At 38.2% G+C, this 19,156-nt stretch overlaps 1 protein-coding gene across 2 annotated transcripts in view; it reads left to right on the top strand.

The window, feature by feature from the left end:
• The first annotated feature begins 1,895 nt into the window (after window positions 1-1,895).
• The window catches only part of RAB5A (RAB5A, member RAS oncogene family), a 29,266-nt gene continuing 12,005 nt past the window's right edge, over window positions 1,896-19,156 (top strand). The window contains exons 1-2 of one of the 2 annotated variants that reach the window (XM_014842150.3): window positions 1,896-2,353; window positions 5,333-5,589. In XM_014842150.3, the coding sequence (XP_014697636.1) occupies window positions 5,427-5,589 (163 nt within the window). In that variant the 5' untranslated portion in view covers window positions 1,896-2,353; window positions 5,333-5,426. Of the gene's footprint in view, window positions 2,354-2,541; window positions 2,796-5,332; window positions 5,590-19,156 lie in introns of those variants that run through there. The other variant, XM_044753992.2, reaches the window with a different exon arrangement.

The raw sequence follows: 19,156 nt of genomic DNA, 5'->3' as shown, positions 1-19,156 counted from the left end.
GACAGGTAACATTCTGGGAACACAGAGTACATTGGTATGATTAGGGCACAAAGCAAGAGTTTGGGATACACGGAGGCTATAGAAATAGAATGAAAGAAATGTGGGCTGGGACTAGAGCTGAAGAACTTTGGACTCTATTTAGCAAGTAAGGAGATACCACTGAACATTTTCGAGTAGCAGAGTGACTGGCTAAAGTGTAAAGAAAGGATTGAAAAGGCAGGAAGTGTGTATTAACTCCAGTTTAAATGAGTACTACCAGGGCTCAGGCTTTGGGATTACATCTCAGATTTAGGGATTAGAGAATTTGGGGCCATAGAATGGACAATTGTTTATGAGAGAAAGGAGTTGAAGACAATTTTGCTCTTTCAAGTCCAGGTGACTGGGAGGCTATTAATACCAGTCACCAAGCAGAAGCAGGTTTAGGGTGGAATAGGTTTGGTTTTGGGCATACTGTTGACATGCCAAAACTGATGCAACATATCCTATTTCCTGATTCTTCCTGGGATTGTCCAAGAGGTATCACCATGACTAACATATCATATTGGAACCATCCCTTGGGGATAAAGTGCCACAGATACCATTTACGTATGACACATCATGCTCTTCTGGTTAGTAACTGGGGAGTTGATTGGAAAGACTGCCTACTCAAGGGTTCAAATCATCTTCGTTACATAATATTGACTGAGCACCCACAGGATACCTTACCCCAAGTACACATAGTAGGCAATCATTATTGACGTTCTCACAACGGGGCTATAAATGGTACACTGCAAACTGAAAAGTAGCTCTTATCCTGTGGGAAAATCAATTTAACATTCTACCAAATTACAGAAGGAATTTTTGTTTTGTTTTGTTTTGTTTCAGATGCCTGGCCAGAGACTGTCTATTGTGTGAGATTTAACCAAAGAAGACTGTCTTATGTAGGTCTGCAGTGGAAGATAATTAATGTCTTGGCTTGTCTTTCACTGCACTCCTGCTTAAGCACTCATTCTGGAACCAGCCTGCAGGTTAGAATATAATTTCACGACCAACTCCACGGTGATTTTGCACAAGTTTCTCAATCTGTGCCTCATATTCTTTACCTGTAAAACATGCACGCCAAACTCATTAATTGCACAACCATGACTTAAGACTGCTGGCTGCCAGGCACTGTGCTAAACCGACAGCGATGAGGGCCACTTTGGGGAGTTAATATTCTAATACAGGGAGGCAGACGATGAAGTTAGTTTCAGAGCGAAAGCCTTAGTGTAAGAATAAAATGGAATAATTCCTGTAAAATTAAAAGGGACACTGAATAAACCCTAGCTATTATTTTAGGATTTGCCCCTCCCCACCAGAAACAGGTAAACGCTCAATAAAAGCAAGTTGTTATTTGAAAATTTCCCCGCCTAAAGACAACTTTGGGGATGCGGAGGGTCTCATCCTCTTCCCTGCAGTAAATTGCACCAGGTCGCCTTTACCGACCCAACCATCCCCAGGGACATGTTGGCGGGCTCTCTTACGGTAGAAAAGTTCCCTCAAAAAAGCCCCCTAGCGAGTAGCCACGGTTGGGGTGCTAGCAGGTGGGGTAAGGGGAACTGTGAGCTCATACGCACAGAGGGAACTTCGCCGCCCCACACAGGGGGCTAGGAACAAACCCAAGATCTGCGGGGCTTCCCCGAGAGCTGGGCGGCAATAGAGTTTCCCACCACCCCTCCCTCCAGAAGCCCGTGACCGCCGCCCAGATAACAATGGCGCCGATGGGGGCGGGACCGCCCGCGCCTCGAGGAGGGAAGAAGGGAGGGGGAAGGCGGCGGAACCCGAGCCCACCGCTCGGGAGTCACGTGACACTCCCTGCCCCGCCCCGCGAACTCGCCCAGGGTGGGAAGGCTTCGGGAAGGGGCGGGGGAGCGGATGGAGCGGTCGGACCGGCGACGAACGGAAGTGACGAAGAGGCGTAGCTGGCTACGTGCAGCGACGTGGCGGCGAGGCCGGCGCCGGGCGGCGGAAGTGGCTCCGGCACTGGGACTTGAGTGTTTGTGTTTTGGTTCGCGAGGGAGCCGGCGGCCGGCCTGAGGGGAGGAGGCGGAGGAGGGAGGAGGAGGAAGAATCAGTCGGAACTCGAGCGCCGGCGGCGGCGGAGGAGGAGAAAAGAAAGAGGAAGGCGGAGCGGCGAGAGGCGGAGACGGAGCCCGACGGGGGCGGCACCACTGCAAGAGCCCCGCACCGTCCAGACTGAGGGGAGCAGCGCGAGGAGGAGACGCGCCGCCGCCGCCGTCAAAGCCCCAGCCTCAGCCTCAGCCTCGTCTCGGACACGCCTGGGACCTACTGCTGGGAAGCTCCAGGCCCGCGGCTCCGTGCGTTGCGGCCCCAGGTTAGCAAAGCGTCCCTCCCCAGCCCAGAGCGGGCCGGGACCCCAGGGCTCTCTGTGTGCGGCCTCGAGCCCCCCGCCCCTCTCTGTCGCGTGCGCCAGTGCCCGGGATGGAGAGCTGTGGAACCCGGCGTCTCGTCCCGCCGGCCTGGTGACTCATCCTCCCAGGGGCTCTGGAGACCAGGATTTGGGGACTGGCTGAGGGAACGACGGGTGTCACCCTCTTCCCTTCTCAAGATGGCGCCGTGAGAGAGCACTGGAGGCCGCGGTCCCGCCTGGCCCCTATCCTGGCAGTCCTGGGGGGTCCCAGCCAAGACCTGGCCAGGTTGAGGGCGGAGGACGGGAAGGATGGGCGGGGGCCTGGCGGGTGCTGCTTGTTCTGGCGGTCGGCGTCGGCTGTCAGGTGCTCAGGTGCTCTCCGAGGAGGAAGCGGGGCCTACGGCAGGTGTGCATTTGGGGAGCTCCGCCTACCTTCGACTTCCAGAGACGGGTAATGGGGGGAGGAGGCGGCCGGTCGAAATAGCTGTCTAGAGACTCTTGTCTCATCTCTGGAAGGTGGTGAACCGCAGCTTTAAAGAACTCGGGACAGCTAGGCCGCTGAACGCCCTCCGTGGGCAGAGACCATTAACCTGCACTGCCGTTCTGTTTCCTGGAAGCTGCTTGCCCCTCTGAGACTTGCAGGTTTTTTAAGCTCTGAACGTCATAATTCACATATTTGGTTTTTGTGTTTTGCTTAAGTGGAGTCACAGTGTTGAATCAGTTGCCTTTCACGTAACTATTAGGAAAAAAACGTGTACGCCACTGTGATAATTTAGGACAGCTCAGAAACTATTCCTCACGTAAAATGGGGATAATCATAGAAGCTCATAGGGTTGCTGTAGACAAAATTCGTAGAATGGTGCTTGGCACAAAAGTGCCCAAGAAATGTTAGCTTCTGCTGTTATTAATACAATTGTGATCAAAGAGCACCCAAAAGGACTTTAACTGTGGAATACCAGTTATTTTCAAAAGATTAAAACTGCATATTTATGAGAAATCTTTTTATTCAAGTTTTAGTAGTGAATACAAATAAATGTTTTTTAATCTCAATGGTATGCTAACTGTATATTTATAATTAAATATAAAAGGCAAAGCTACATTGTAATTTTTTAATGGGAATCTCATCTTTTCCCTGGAATTTTGGAAGTACCATGGAAATTCGGAGTATATTGTCCTTGATGAGTAATTCAGTTTACAACGGTTTTGTTGGTAACCAGACAATTGGGAAGTATTTCAATTGCTGTTTGTGTTCCAAAGGTGTGTTGGTGCATTTTCAGTCTACATGATATTCTATTGGTAGTTGCTCATTATCTCAGCAAAGGTCCATTTAATTGCCAATTTTCAAGACCTACAATGTGTTGGCCACTGTATTAGAGATCTTTTACATATGTTCTCTCATTTAATTCTTACAGCAGCTATGTAAGTTAGGTATTCCAGAAATAGAGACTTGGAAATTAAAGAATTTGCTCCAACAGAAATTGGTATAGCCAGCCAGGATTATATCCCTAGATCTGGTATGTTTTTAAGGAGGTGGCAGGATGGATATGAGGATTGTAGCATTTTTTCATTACAGAGAATTTTTTAAATATTCAGAGGTAGGGAGGATACTATAATTAACCTATCACCTGACTTTAATTATCTTATGGCCAGTCTTGTTTTATTTATATCTCCATTGTTTGGAAGCAACTCAGACTTATTGCATCCGTAAATATTTCACTGTGTATTACTAAAAGATAAGGACTCTTCAAAGCTGCTATGTAGATAAGGCAGAGGTGATTTTATTGTCTGGGAGAATGTAAGATCTCATGGATATGTTTATCAATGAATTCATTGTCAAGAGGGATTCTTGTATAAACTCATTTCATGGGGAAGTCAAATTTCTTGTATGAGGTACCTAAATGAAACATGACAGTGATATTAGGGAGGGAATCATCAGATTTAATATTAGGAAGCCTATGATCAGGTTTTGATTAAAGATGGGCAAAAACTATTGTGATTGATTTGTAAATAGATTTGAAAAGAGTTCTTTAAACGTTAACTAATTTCTTTGAGATTGAAAATTAGCATTGTTAGGTAATGATAAGAGAAGACATAGAAGTTGCCATTCAGGCTAGTTTTTCCTGAATGTGTTAAATAGAAAATAATGACATAGTTAGTTGTTAGCCCCCAAACTGCAGAAAAGTGTGACACTAATAAGCTCACCGCATAGAGAACCATGTTAACACTTACGTGTAAAATGTACTTAAGCACATAAGGAAACAGTTTGAAGTTTTTTAACCCCTAGACACACAAACTTGGAGGCCTAAAATATTTGTTGCTCCAAAATTACCATTAATTAAACAAAAACATGTAGCATTTAACAGAGGCCTTCAAATAATAATAGGCAACATTTATTGAGTTTTTACTATATTCTAGGATCTGTTCTAAGAGCTTTCCATTTATTAACTTAATTTTCCTCAAAACTATTTTAACCCAAGTCATCTGGCTCCAAAACCTGAACTCCTGAGTCACCTCTCAGGTTGCCTGGGTTTAAAACTCAGCTCTGTTGTAGTTCTGTCACAGTAACTATATGACCTCAATCAAGGTCTCTGCCTGTTTCCTTATTTTTAGGATTGTAATAATCTAACTTCATAGACTTTTGTTCAGTGGCTGTGTTAAGTATTTAAAACTACCTGGCGCAAAGTTGAATCCTTAGTAAATGTTAGCTTTAAAAAATAAAAAAAAAAGCCCTAAAAATTACAGCATGATTTTAGGCTTAAATCTCATCCCTTTACATTATTTCGTGACAAAGGTAGTGAATTAAACTAAATGGCATTCAATGTCCAATAAAGCTTATAATTGTCATACAGTAATGTTATAGGCAAAATTTACTAAGGCGATTAATATTAGATTTTTGTTTTACTGATTTGCATATTTAATTAGTTCATATTTGTTTCTTTACAGGTTTTTTTCCCTCTAGAGAGAAAAACATTTGACACCTTGCATCCTGGAAGTTCATTTAAGAGACTGAAATTAGGGACTTCTTTCAAATTTGGACATGGCTAATCGAGGAGCAACAAGACCCAACGGGCCAAATACTGGGAATAAAATATGCCAGTTCAAACTAGTACTTCTGGGAGAGTCTGCTGTTGGCAAATCAAGCCTAGTGCTTCGTTTTGTGAAGGGCCAATTTCATGAATTTCAAGAGAGTACCATCGGGGGTGAGATTTTTTTTTTCCCCTTTTTCATTTAATTCGATCATACATTGGTAAAAAAGATTTTACAGTTCCCATTGTGTGATGATGAATATTTAAATAGGTCACAAAGTGAAGGAAAGAGCTGTTCAGCCGACCTCAAGCTTTAAAATTTTTCTTGATTTTTGTTAAGAAAACATCTTTTTGCATTTTGATTTCCTAGTTATCCCCAAGATGGTTGTATGAAAGGAAAATACAGATGCAAATATGAGTAGAATCAATGTCCCAAGTGATAGGATTTGATCTGGTGTCTATTTCTTGATAATGATTAGAAGCTTCTTCAAATTAATACATATTTGTCCTGAATTGCATTGACTTTAGAATGAATAGTAAAAATAGTAAAAGAGTTAACCTTAAAATTCTAATTCTAAATAACTGGACTATTAGTAAATTATACTGATTTGCAGAATTAACTAAATTGTATTAAACTTGTTTAAGAATGCTCCTAGGATAAGGAAAGAGAAAAGGTTAGTGATTAGTGGAGAAGGACATGAAAGGAAAATGGGACCTAGAGAGAAAGGTGAAATAAAGGGGGAAGAAGTAAAGTAAGCACTGCGCACAGTGCTTGTGGTAGGACTGAGGTGAGGGGAAGGCAAGACGTAGGAGAGAGGACACAGCCAACGGTGCAGTGTTGGGGATAGGAGATGGGAAATTAGATGACTGAATTTAGTCAAGGAAATCCACAACTATATCGCTATATAATTATATAGTGGGGCACACCAGCCCTTCTCTGGGCCTCAGTTTCATGTGTCAGATGAAGCTTTTGAATTAGATAATATCAGGAGAAACACACAGCTTTAAGATTCACAGTATTTTGCAAGGGGTGTGTAGTTAAAGCAGTACTATATTTTTTTATGTATATATGAATATATTTTAACCTCATACATTTAAAAAGTCAAACTTTTGAAATTCGTAAGACAGATCCCCACTGGCATGTAGTAGCTGATTAGAATCCATCTTTCAGAAGCATGACTTCATGCAGTGCATTTAGTGTATGTTAAGTGGTGTCTCCACTTCAGTATAATGCTGATTGTCAACTGCTAACATTTGTGTATTGTGTTACAGCGTTACTGTTTCAGTGCTTTATGTTTTTTATAATGGATGAGCATCAAAAATGTGGTCCATATCATGGAGCTTTTATTTTGAGTCAGAAATCTTGGTGTTTTAAAAAATTTTAATGAACAATATATTACACATTCTTTGTGGTTTCTCTCTTGATACATTTACATATATATCTGGTTTAGTAATGAAATACTACCTCTCAGGGTTTGGCCTCCAGAAAGCAAATTGGGTCAAAGCTAACTGGCCCACGTGGTAGGAAGAGTTTTAAAGACTGGTAGGTCATGTCCACCCACATTAAACTGGAGCAAAAAGTTAGTTGTTGTAACTACTTCTTGACAAGTGATTGTCAGTGGCAGCATTTCCCAAAGTACATGTACATTCTAGGCTAAATACCTGGGCCAAATGGGTTTAGGGCTTGCTGTATGCTATCCTCACCCTGCTCCCCATTCACAGTACATATTAAAGTAGTGAAAACACTGCAGTATTGTAGTAAAGAACATAATTCTTGGGAAACTTTGTCAGAGCCTCAGGAGCCTAAGACTAGAATTTTTGTTTTTGTTTTGGATATGTTGATCGTCTTCTAAGTTTCTTAATATTTTCTTAATAATACTCAATTAGAAGGATACTTGAAAGAAAAATTTAACCCCATATTAGTGCATCATAAATATACATATCCTCTGATATCTGCGTATGGATACGTATAATCTCCATTTCCATTTAATATCAGTTAGATTGTCTACGTTTCATTAATGAATTTTTCAAAAGGTTTTCTTTCCTACGTGTAAAGCTTCCTTAATATTTTTTACTTGTACAGATCAAGTCTAGCTTTTAAAACCAACTTTAAAAAGAATTTACATCCACATTTCTGAGTTAATGCTTATTCGGCACTTTTACCATGTTGACCACATATTACTATCTTTAGGAGGTATGACAGTGCCATTATAATTACAGCTATAAGCACTTTTTTGGGGGTTTTCTTAGAGATATAAGTGATATAACATTGTGTAAGTTTAAGGAGTAGACATGTTGATTTGATATGTCTATATAGTGAGCACTATTCTTTTATGCTCTTTGCTAACAGCTCTTCACCCTTAGGGACTATAATAGAGTCTAATCATTCAAGGATTTCAAGGTTTGAGCTATTTAATGATCAACACCAAAGGTCTATAACTTGTAAGTAATATGTATTTTTGTTTCGGCTGGTGTGTGGTAAGAGTTAGCTAACAAATGAACCTGGCCAAATGTTTTGTATTTCATCTATTCTTTATTTTTTATTTGACTATTTATATCTAGTAATGTTGGTTATGGTCTGAAGATCTCACTTAAAATTTTCATTTCTGTTTGATTGTGTTTTAAGATGGAAATCATATGCTGCACTCTTGAGTTTGTGTTTTCTAGAACCTTATATTCATCAAGAATATCACAGTTTCTTTAGTTTGTGTGGTTCTTCCTATACTACTTGATAGTTTCATTTAAGAATCTGTGTTGTCTCATTGTACAGGGCACCTTGCTCCTTGATCCTATAGCACTCATAATGAGATTAGGTAATTAGGTGGTGGGTTGAGCACTTTGGGGACTTCTAGTTTATTTGTAGGGGTTTAAAGTCTGCATGACATTTTTGTTCCTGTTCTTTAAGACTAGCCCAGAAGGTTAGCAAGGAGCATTAGGCTCAGAGCATAGTCTTCTTTATTTGCTATTACATGTGGAGGTTCAGTAGGTCTTCAGTAAATGTTGGGTAATAAGGCTGGCCATCTTTCACTTAGCACCTTGAATACCTAAAGATTTCCAGTGAGTTCCTGTTGTCAAGAAAAACAGTGTTTGTTTTTTAAGACATTTACATGATATTTATAAACAAATAGATCCTCAGTGTAAGTCAGAGCAAAATTAGAATGTACAATGAAAATAGCATGCAGTCATTCAACCCTTTTTTTTCTTTTGAGAGATAAATGTTTGACACCACAGTTTAATTTTGTATGTACTGGTCATCAAAGAAATGTACTACATACTCTCAAATTTAGGTTATGGAGCTATGTAGGAGAATATTAACAACATTCCCCTTGCTGGTACTGTAACTTTTGAGCTTTAGTTTAGAGGAATGGTTTTCAAAGGGTTCCCTCTTCCAGAAGCATCTGCATTACCTGGGAACTTGTTAAAATGCAAATTCCTGAACCAGCCTTCGTGGCCTGGTTGTTAAGGTTCAATGCGCTCCCCTTCCGTGGCCTGGGTTCAGTTCCCAGGAGTGGAACCACACCACTCATCTGTCAGTAACCATGCCGTGGCAGTGTCTCACATAGAAGAATTTAGAATTATATACAACTGTGTGATGGGGCTTTGGTAGGGGGGAAAAAAGGAGGAAGATTGGCAGCAGATGTTAGCTTAGGGTGAATCTTCTCCTGCAAAAAAAAAAAAAAAAAAGCAGATTTCTATATTGAAACAAAAACACTGGGTAGGGCCAGTAATCTTAAGTTTTAACAAGTCTTCCAGGTGATTCTGAGGCATGCTCAAGTTTGAGAACCACTGCTTTGTGTGTTCTAAGTAGTCAGTATTACATTTACACTAAAGTTGTTCTCCCATAAATAGTATGATTGCTTTTTAGGATTTTGAAAAATATATTCATCCAACTGCTCCAGTTTGAGAATTACAGATATTATGTACTGCTTACATTGCATATTACCTTCCTACGAATCTGTTAACCTTCTAGGCCTCTGAGAGAAGATGGCCCCTTCTTTGTCCCATCTCTCCTCTGCCTTATCTTTACTAAGGGATTATCTGTTGTTTTCATTCGTCTGTACCAGTGCTGCTCCCCTTTATCACCCCAAGTAATGAAGCGCTGACTATATACTAAATTAATTAAAGAAATAAGTGCCTTGTTTTTTAAGCTACTTTCAGCAATTATTAACCCTAAGTAGAGTGCCTAAAGTAATTATTTCAGGGATGTTTTTACCAGAACAGCAAAGTTCATTCTACTACATTTAACGTCCATCCAGTTTCCTTTCAGGGGGCTAGCAGGACTTGTTTTTCTATTCAGACTCAAAAACACCTGATGGGGAAAAATTATTGTTAAAGTTAAGGAAAGGGAGACTGGTTTCAAAGTTATATTAACACTGTGTTTTACCTTACCAATTTGTGGCCAGGCCTTTCTCAAGAGTTAAGCATTGTGTTAAGAAAGGGGGCTGTATGTCTACATTGTTTGATTTTAAATTCTAGGTCCAGCACATACCAGCTGCATGGTTTGGGCAAGTCATACCCAGCTTTATTTTCCTCTTATATGAAATGGAAATAATAGTACCTAACTTGAAAGGTGTTTTGGTAAGGATTAAGTAAAAGTGTATATAAATTTCTTAACACAATGCCAACACAGGGTAAAATGCTTATTAAATGTTAGCTATTGCCACTACCATCACCATCATCATTTTTTTGCTGAGTCATTTTTATCACTGTTGATATTTTTATTGTATTGTCATGACATTGTGTTATTTTGGAATCATGACTGTTCTACCTAGGGTATAGTATTTGATTTAGGATTTGACAATGTTAAAGAATTTTATGTCCAAATTTTCTTCTCTTAGAAGGTAAAATTTCTCATTAAAAATTATAGAAAGAAATAGTATTCAAAAAAATTTATAAGCAAATACTTCCTAAAATTGAGTCTTTCTGAAAAGTTTTTGTGATTCATTCAAGTAGATAGCATGTGCATTTACAACTTTCTTAAAATTTTTTATGACAAATTCTTACTAATTTCCCCCTGTTTATTGGTTTTCACAAAAGTGGTTAGTCATGTATATTACATTAAATGCATGCCACCAACATCAGCTAAGTTATTTGTGGAAGTTTTCTCAGAGGGAGAAATTAAACAGTTAAATAGAATACTACCTGTATGTAGATATTAAAGTTGCTTCCTAAATTTCAAAGCATAAAGGCAGCCAGAAAATTTACATCTGAAGTTAAAAGTTAACTTGAAGTTAAAATTTAAGTCGAAAGTTCTTCCTCTAGTAGTAAACTTTCTACTGTTGCCCCTTGTTAGCCTTTATAAAGACTTATTTGTATAATTGTAATCTGTGCATTTGTTTATATGCCTTTATCTTTTTGCATCTGCACATTGTTTTCAGTTAAAAATACTTTTGAGAAAGGACAGAAGACCTAGAGGCAAAGCGAAAGAATATTATCTTTATGCATGATAATATTTCCATGTAAAAAGTAGTTGAGATAGATAGTAGTTCCATCTCAGTGTTGAGATAGGTTATATTACTCAGAGAAGTTGGTAGAGATTTGATATTTTATGTCAGTTTATACCAGTTATGACCTAAAAAATTCTCTAATAATCTTCACATCAATTATTCTCCAATGTGCTAGTTTAAAATGTTATTTGTGGCTACTTAAGCATTGCTGTGAATTAGGAGTCACTAAGTTAAGTCCTAATCCTGGCACCCTTTTATAAACACTTATGAGAGCCCTGTTTACACATTTGTAAAATGAGAGGATTGAGCTAAGTAAGGATTCTTCTAGAGCAGACTTTCTTTTAAAGTGTGTGCTCGCCTCCACGTTAAACAGTGCAATCAATACAATTTAACTTTTTGCCTCTTAAAATTTTTTCACAATTTGGGATCATGAGCATCAGTTTTTGCTCTATCTAACTTAATTCATTGATGCCCTCTGGTGCTGCCAAAATGTTCAGAGCTGTTGAGTAGAATGATTTTGCCGGTTAGCTCTAACTATAACAACTGCCTCTATCAATTCACTAATGTGCTTTTATTCTTTTATATACTGGGAAATAAGATTATCAAGCTTCTCTAAAATTCATTTAATCAACAGATTTACCAAGCTCCTAACACTGTGCTGAGTACTAGAAACCAAAGATGATCTCATGGTTTAGGATCGGAGACAGACTGAGTACACATAAAGTATGAAAGGTGATAATATACCACTTTTTAAATTAATCCTAAATTTCCAACTGATCTTACTGTTTTTGTTTATTATATATATCCCAAAAGAGGATATACAGAAAAAAGAAGTGTATTCTCAATTACATACTGAAGAAATCTGTTAAGTTCACATAAGTTTTGGTACATGGACCTTATGACATCTGTTTTGGCTGCCTTCCTGTTCTTTGCTCTGTTCTGAATATTTAAGGTTTCCGGATAATTGACCTTTTCATAGACACAGTGAGAGGCACATAAAAGACACTTGGTTTTGAAGGATATTTGGGGAGTATAGTGGGGTGGGAAGCTTTTTTAAAATTTGCTTTTAATAGAGTAAGAATTCTGACGATAAAAATACAAGGAGCTATGTTTTTGAAAAATGTTTCTTCTCCCCTTTTGGGTCTTATGCCGTAGTAGTTTGATGTTTCTTATACGTGATCTTGCTTATGATGCATGCTGAATTAATTTATCATAGGATAACATCTTTTGGATTCATCATTGAGAGAACCTTTTGTTAGCAAGCCTCTTGGCAGAAGAGAATGGGAATACATAAGAGTGAGAAAAGCAATAGGAGTAATTCCAGAGGTTTTTGAGTTTTCATCATTGGCTATCTTGATGTAAACGTGAACTCTAGCTACCAAATTGCTAAATTCCTCAAGATGAGACTGAATGTTACTGAAGTTGCATATTGAGTTTTGAAAATAAGAAATAATCTTTAGTGTTTTACAAGTGTTGCGAAACAGTATTTGAAGTAAGTGTTGATGAAGAGCATTCACTCTCTTTTCAACGTAATATAGGTGAGGAATGGTACAAGTAAGAAGAGGAACCAGTCATTCATGTATTTTTAGCCTCTTGTTTCCACAATTGAAGATAGCAAGTGCTCTTTGGACTCAAAAAGAAGAGAGTAGGGGCTGGCCCAGTGGTGTAGTGGTTAAGTTTGCACTCTTCGCTTTGGCGGCCCGGGGTTCACAGGTTTGGATCCCAGGAGCTGACCTACACATTGCTTATCAAGCCATGCTGTGGTGGTGTCCCACATATGGAGGAAGATTGGCACAGATGTTAGCTCAGGGACAATCTTCCTCAAGCAAAAAGAGACTGGCCAGTCTTCCTCACCAAAAAAAATAATAATAATAATCTGATGATATGGGACTCTAGTCACTATGTAATTATTGGACACCTTCAGCATTTCTCAGTAAAAAAAATAGTTCATCTTTGCATAAAACTGGAGCCAGAAGGTGTTCCACTTAGTTGTTATCAGTTCTATTTGAGGTGCAATGTGAATGTATCTTGGACATGTAAGTGACTTTAATATTAGAGGGCTTGAATTTAACAAATCCTAACTTTCTCATCTATTGCATTCATAAATAATTTGTAATTTTAGAAAAATATGACTTCTAGGAAATACAGGGTAATTTTAAGGCAGTTTGTAAGATAATTTTTAAATGGTTGCATGTTATGTGGTGCAGTCTTAGAACTTATATGGCATTTTTACAAGTTTCATCTGGACCTTACCATGGCTATATGAGGAAATACTGATTTTACAGATGAGGAAACTAAGGCAAGAAAAGTGATTTGCCTGAGGTTTTGCAACTAAATGGCAGCTGGGATTAAAGAGATCTTTCTTCGATGCCTCTTGTATTCTGGAATTGATTTTGTGTGTGTGAATGTGTATGTATATAGATTTTTTTCCCAAATTGCTAGAGAGACTATCAGACTAGAAAATCTGGTTCAAAGTTAGAGTTAATGTATGCATGACAGAAGCATTCTGTTATAAAATGTGTAGTACTTGATAGATATGGACCCCCATAGAGATTACAAGGAAAAGAATATGAAAGTATTTTGAAATAAACATTCAGATCACCCATATGCCAAAATTACCACCACTGTGTTCATTTTTATGCCATATACATGTGTACTTTTAAAATTTTTATTATTTCATTAATTTGTTCTTGTGTGTCAAAATTCAAATTTAAAAGATTTACATTGAAAAGTCTCCCTCCCATCTTCTCCTACCCCACTCAGTTCTTTTCCCCAGAGACAATGTTATTTTGTCGTATATCCTTGCAAAGTTACTATTACATTCAAATCTATATGTTCTCTCCCCCTTTTTATGCAAGTTGAAGCATATCAGACCTACTGTAATATGTCTTATATTTTTTACTTTAATACTGTTCCAGTTATCTGTTGCTCAGAAACAAGTGACCCTAAAACGTAATGATTTAAAACAAAATCATTTTATGATCTCTCATGGTTCTGGGAGTTGAGTAGGCTTAGTAGGTGGTTTTCTGATCTCTCATGAGTTGCAGTCAGCATGGGACTAGAATCATCTCAGTATATCTGGCAGCTGATGCTGGCTCTTGGTTGGGACTTCACCTAGGGCTGTCAGGCACGACACCTACATGTGGCCTTGCTACCTGGCTTGGGTTTCCTCACAGCATGATGACTGGGTTCAAGGATCAGTGTCCCAAAAGTACCAGGTGGAAGCTGGGTGGCCTTTGATGACCTCGCCTCAGAAGTCATATAAGTAGCATCGATTACAATCTAGTCACAGGCTCGCACAGATTTGAGGGAGAAGTGTCAATGTCATATTGTAAGAAGAATGTGGTGTGGGAGATCTTATTGCAGCCATCTTGGAAAATACAATCTGCTGAAGTTTTGTCTATATCGTGTTATGAAGAGCATCGTCTTTTTTCTTGGTTTTATCAGTATTCCATACATGGAACACATCGATATATATTTTAATCAGTTCTCTAGTTTTGGATTTGCACATTGTTTTGTATTTTTGACTGTTAACAGTGCTGCAGTGAATAATTTAATTCATAGTCATTTCTCACGTATTTTAAGTATTTGTGTAGTATAAATTCCTTAACTTGATTGCTAGTTCAAAGGGTATATAGTTTTGTAAATCTGATAAATTTTTCCAGACTTCCTCCAACCAGCAATGCATAGAAAACCTGTTACCCTGCACTCAAGGTGTTAGCATACTTGTAGATCTTTGCCATTCTTATATGAATGGTTCCTTGCGTTTTTTATGTTTTTTCTCATATTATGAGCAAAGTCAAGCATCTTTTCTTATTGTTTACTTTCTCTGCAAACTATAACTTCATAATATTTGTATATAGATTCATTTATAATGGTCAAACTATTGTGTTCCGTTTCATTTATTAATGATAATCATTCTCAATACCTCTGTATTGTATTCATGTTTATTTTAGTAATTGGTAATCTCGTCTTATTTTTCAATCATACCCTTATTGTTGGACATTTAATGTTTGCAGTTTTGTATGCTGTTTTAGGTTAACATGTAATGGTGGATATTTTCTTGGAACTTTTTTCCCTCTGGACTTATTTCTGTAAGTTCAGTTTCTAGATGTGGTTATTAAACTGAAAGTAATTTTATCTAATGATTATGGGATTAAAAGGATTCCAGTCTTTTCATCACTTTTTTCCTCCTTTAGAGTTGCTGCTAATATCTTTGGGCATTGCTTGGCATAGATAAATATATTCTGGGATTACGGGTTTCCCGTAACTGATACTCTGCAGGTTAGAGTCTTCCCTGTCACTTCTTTCTGTTTTGACTTGCCCTTTTCTATTCCTGCATCGTAAAATTCTCAGATATTAGAACTTTTAAGTCCACTTAGTGGATAGGCTTATTGCTAAGCATTAAAGAGTCACTTTCAAGGCCTGTAATGTTTTAAAGGTCTGGGAGATTCCCTTGAGGCCTGGGAAGCATTAAGTTCTGGGTTCTTGAACCAGAAGGAGAAAGGGGTATCACTAATGAGAAGAGGGAAGCAACTTCTTTGCAAAATAGCCTGGGCACTATCCTTGCACATTATCTTTGCTTTCCTGTAGTTTGAAAATGATATGCTTAGGTGTAGATTTTTCAGCATTTATCTTACTGGTGTTCTCTGAGCTTCCTTGATCTGTAGTTTGGTGTCTGGCATTAATTTGGGGATATTCTCAGTCACTGTTGTTTCAGATATTTCTTCTGTCTCCTTTCCTCTCCTTCTGGTATTCCCATTAGAATATATTACAGCTTTTGTTGTTGGCCCACAGTCTTGATATTCTGTTCTGTTTTTTTTTTTTTCCTTTTTTATCTTTGTTCTCTTCATATTTCAGTTTTGGAGGTTTCTATTGATACGTCCTCAAGGTTTGAGATTCTTTCCTCAGCCATGTCCAGTCTTCTAATAAGCCCATCAAAGGCATTCTTCATTTATCTTACAGTGTTTTTGATCTCTGGCATTTCTTTTTGGTTCTTCCTTAGGATTTTCATCTCTGCTGACGTTGCCCATCTATTTTTGCACGTTGTTTTCTTTATCCATTAAGGCCCTTAGCACATTAATCCCAGTTGTTTTAAAATCCCAGTCTGATAATTCCAACATCCCTGCCGTATCTGGTTCTCTTGCTTGCTCTTTGTTTTCACACTGCTTTTTTCTTTTTAGTATGCCTTGTAATTTTTCTTGCTAGTGTGGCTGCAGTAAATAGGCCTTTAGTAATGTGGTGGAGAGTTGTAGGATGAGAGGAAGCATTCTATAGTTCCATGCTTAGGTCTGACTTTGAGTGAGCCTGTGTGTCTGGACAGTGAGCTTCAAAAGTGCTTGTCAGATTTTTTCAACCCCCTTAGATGAGAGAGGGAGGCTAGAGTGACTGGAGTTCGATATTTCCCTTCTCCCATATGGAAGGCTACAGCTGGTTGGAGTTGGATATTCCTTCCCCCAGGTCATTTAGACTCTGATAATCCCAGTAGGTTATGCTCAGATTAACTAGTTGCTTCTGAGGGCGGGCCTTATTAAGAAGAGAGTGGTCTGTGTTATTTCAAAATGGTTTCTTTTTGCCTCACCCTGCTGGAAGCACAAGGGCATTTTTCTGTGGTATTTACTGTGAGAACCTGGTCAAGTTCCTGGAGGTAAAACTCAACAAAAGCATGATGACCTGCCTATCACTGGGTTCCCTTGGAGTTTTTAACTCAGACTTGTCCATACCTAATCTCCAGCAATTTGTCTCTTACAGTTTGGATTTTCCTACTCTGGCACTAGTTTCTTCAGGTTTCTGCTCTGAGATGTGATTTTTCTGTATCTGTCTGTCTCTCCAATTTTGGGGCAGCAGATTGTCTTGTGACCTCACTTCTCTTACAGATCTAAGAATAGTTGTTAATTTTTCAGTTTGTTCAGCTTTTTACTTGTCAGGATGGAGTGGTGACTTCTAAGCTCCTTACATGCAGAACTAGAAACTGGAAGTCATCTTTTCCTGGCACAGTATAGAAATTTAATAAAGTACTATTTAAACTATTTAATAAAGTATCTCTTGTCCATAGATAAAATGTCTTTCATAGACATATATCACTTAAAGCCAAATTAATTTCGTTAACCTTTTCTCTGATATTTGTTTGGGAGATTTGTCTGGTACTAGTTAATAACTTGTAACAAACTCTCCCCTCTCTCCCATTTCTTTACCTTTCCTGTACTGTGTGCCTTCATTCTGCTTCCCAATTCAGTATTTGATACATCTATGTTGTATAAATCTAGTGTAGTGAGTAAAGACTTTATAAGGATTGTGCCCTTGATGGAGTAACCACAGGCTGTTAGCCTTGAAGGCTCAAATAGTGGTTTTATTAGTTCATTCTAGGGTGATCAGGTTTGGGGTACTAACTTAATACTAACCAAATTCCTAAGACTAATTTTAAAACAATGCATTAGTGTATTATCAGAAATAGTAGTATGATCAGCTGGTGACATGTGACTAGCTTATGTCCTAGCAGTGGATTCCCTTAAGGAGAGTTGATGTTCTTTATGAGTAACGGTCAAGCTATGATAGTAAAAAAAGCATATTGACTTATTATTTCTGAACAAATTACATGAATTAGTCTTTTTAAAATAATACCTTTCCCCTAGACAATGTTGGAGAAATACTGATTTTTATTCTTTGCTTCATTTTGCTTGACTTCATGCAGACTATTCCCTTTGTATCATTAGTATTTTCCAAGATTGTAGTTCGTTTGACAATAATTACCTTTAGATGTTGCTGAATGTTTTTTGTTGTGGTAAAATATGCATAATATAAAATTTACGGTTTTAACCATTTTTAAGTGTACAGTTCTGTGGCATTAAAAACACTCACGTAGTTGTGCAACTATTACCACTGTCTGTCTTCAGAACTTTTTCATCTTTTCCGGCTGAAACTCTGCTCATTAAACAATCACTCCCTATTTCCCCCCCCCACCACCACCTATGGTAAATACTATTTTACTTTTTGTCTCTATGAATTTGACTACTCTAGGAACCTCATAAAAGAGAAATTATACAATATTTGTCCTTTTGTGACTGGCTTATTTCACTTATTATGTCACCAAGGTTCATCCATATTGTAACATGTCATTCATTCTTTTTTAAGGCAGAATAATATTCCATCATCTATATGTACCACATTTTGCTTATCCATTTTTCCTTCATTAGACTCTTGGGTTTCTTCCATCTTTTGGCTATTGTGATTCTGCTGTGAACAGTGATTTACAAATAATCTGTTCAAGTTTCTGCTTTCAAATCTTTTAGGTATATATCAGAAATGGAATTGCTGGATCATATAGTAATTCTGTGTTTAATAACTTTGAAGTCTCTATACCATTTTCCACAGCAACTGCACCATTTTACATTCCCACCATCAATGCACAAGGGTTCCAATTCCTCCACATCCTTGCCAACTCTTGTTGTTTTCTGTTGTTTTAATAATAGCTATCTTAATGGGTGTGAAGTGGTATCTCATTGTGTAATTGATTTACATTTTCCTAATGATTAGTTATGTTGAACATCTTTTCATGTGCTTCTTGGCCATTTGTATATTTTCTCTGGAGAAATATCTATTAAAATCCTTTGCCCATTTTTTAATTGGGTTGTTTGGTTTTTTGGTGTAGCTAATTTGGAGTTCTTTGTATATTCTGGATATCAATCCTTTATGAGATGTGCATAGCTTTTTAAGAAATACTATATGATTAATGTTTATAGATCATGTCATGATGGATTTACTTTTGGGAATATTGCCATCTTTTTAGATGTTAGCTATATAGTAAATTTTTTTACCTTGTTGCCAGGCTTTTGGAATATTTTCTGTTTGGCTTTAGTCACTGTGTATGCTTTCCTCTCTGCCCTAATCTATTTTTATCCCCTTTTTTCTCTTCTTCCTTGTATTAATTGAAATATAACTCTTCCCTGTATGTGTGGTGTTTTTTGCTGCCATAGTCTACTGGGTATTCCCCCCGTACACATACACAATTTTAATGAGAAATGAAAATGGCCTCAGTTTGTATTTTGCCTGTTGTCAGCTCTAGACCATCCATATATTCTTCTCTGTCTACAGTTTTATCATTTGAAGTCAGTGCTCATCTGTCTGAGAAAATCTGTTATGTTAGATTACTGCTGTTGACACTCATTTTTCCAGCAAACAAATGTCTAGCTTCACTGATAGCTTTGGTACCTGGTTCTTGATGCTACTTGGTTGATTCCTGCTGTCCTTTTCCCTGATTGGATATTCATCTTGAAGTTTAATCAAGATTCACTGAA

This window comes from Equus asinus, chromosome 21 (genome assembly GCF_041296235.1).
Source record: "Equus asinus isolate D_3611 breed Donkey chromosome 21, EquAss-T2T_v2, whole genome shotgun sequence".
Classification (NCBI taxonomy): domain Eukaryota; kingdom Metazoa; phylum Chordata; class Mammalia; order Perissodactyla; family Equidae; genus Equus; species Equus asinus.
This window is presented reverse-complemented; position numbering and strand designations above follow the sequence as displayed.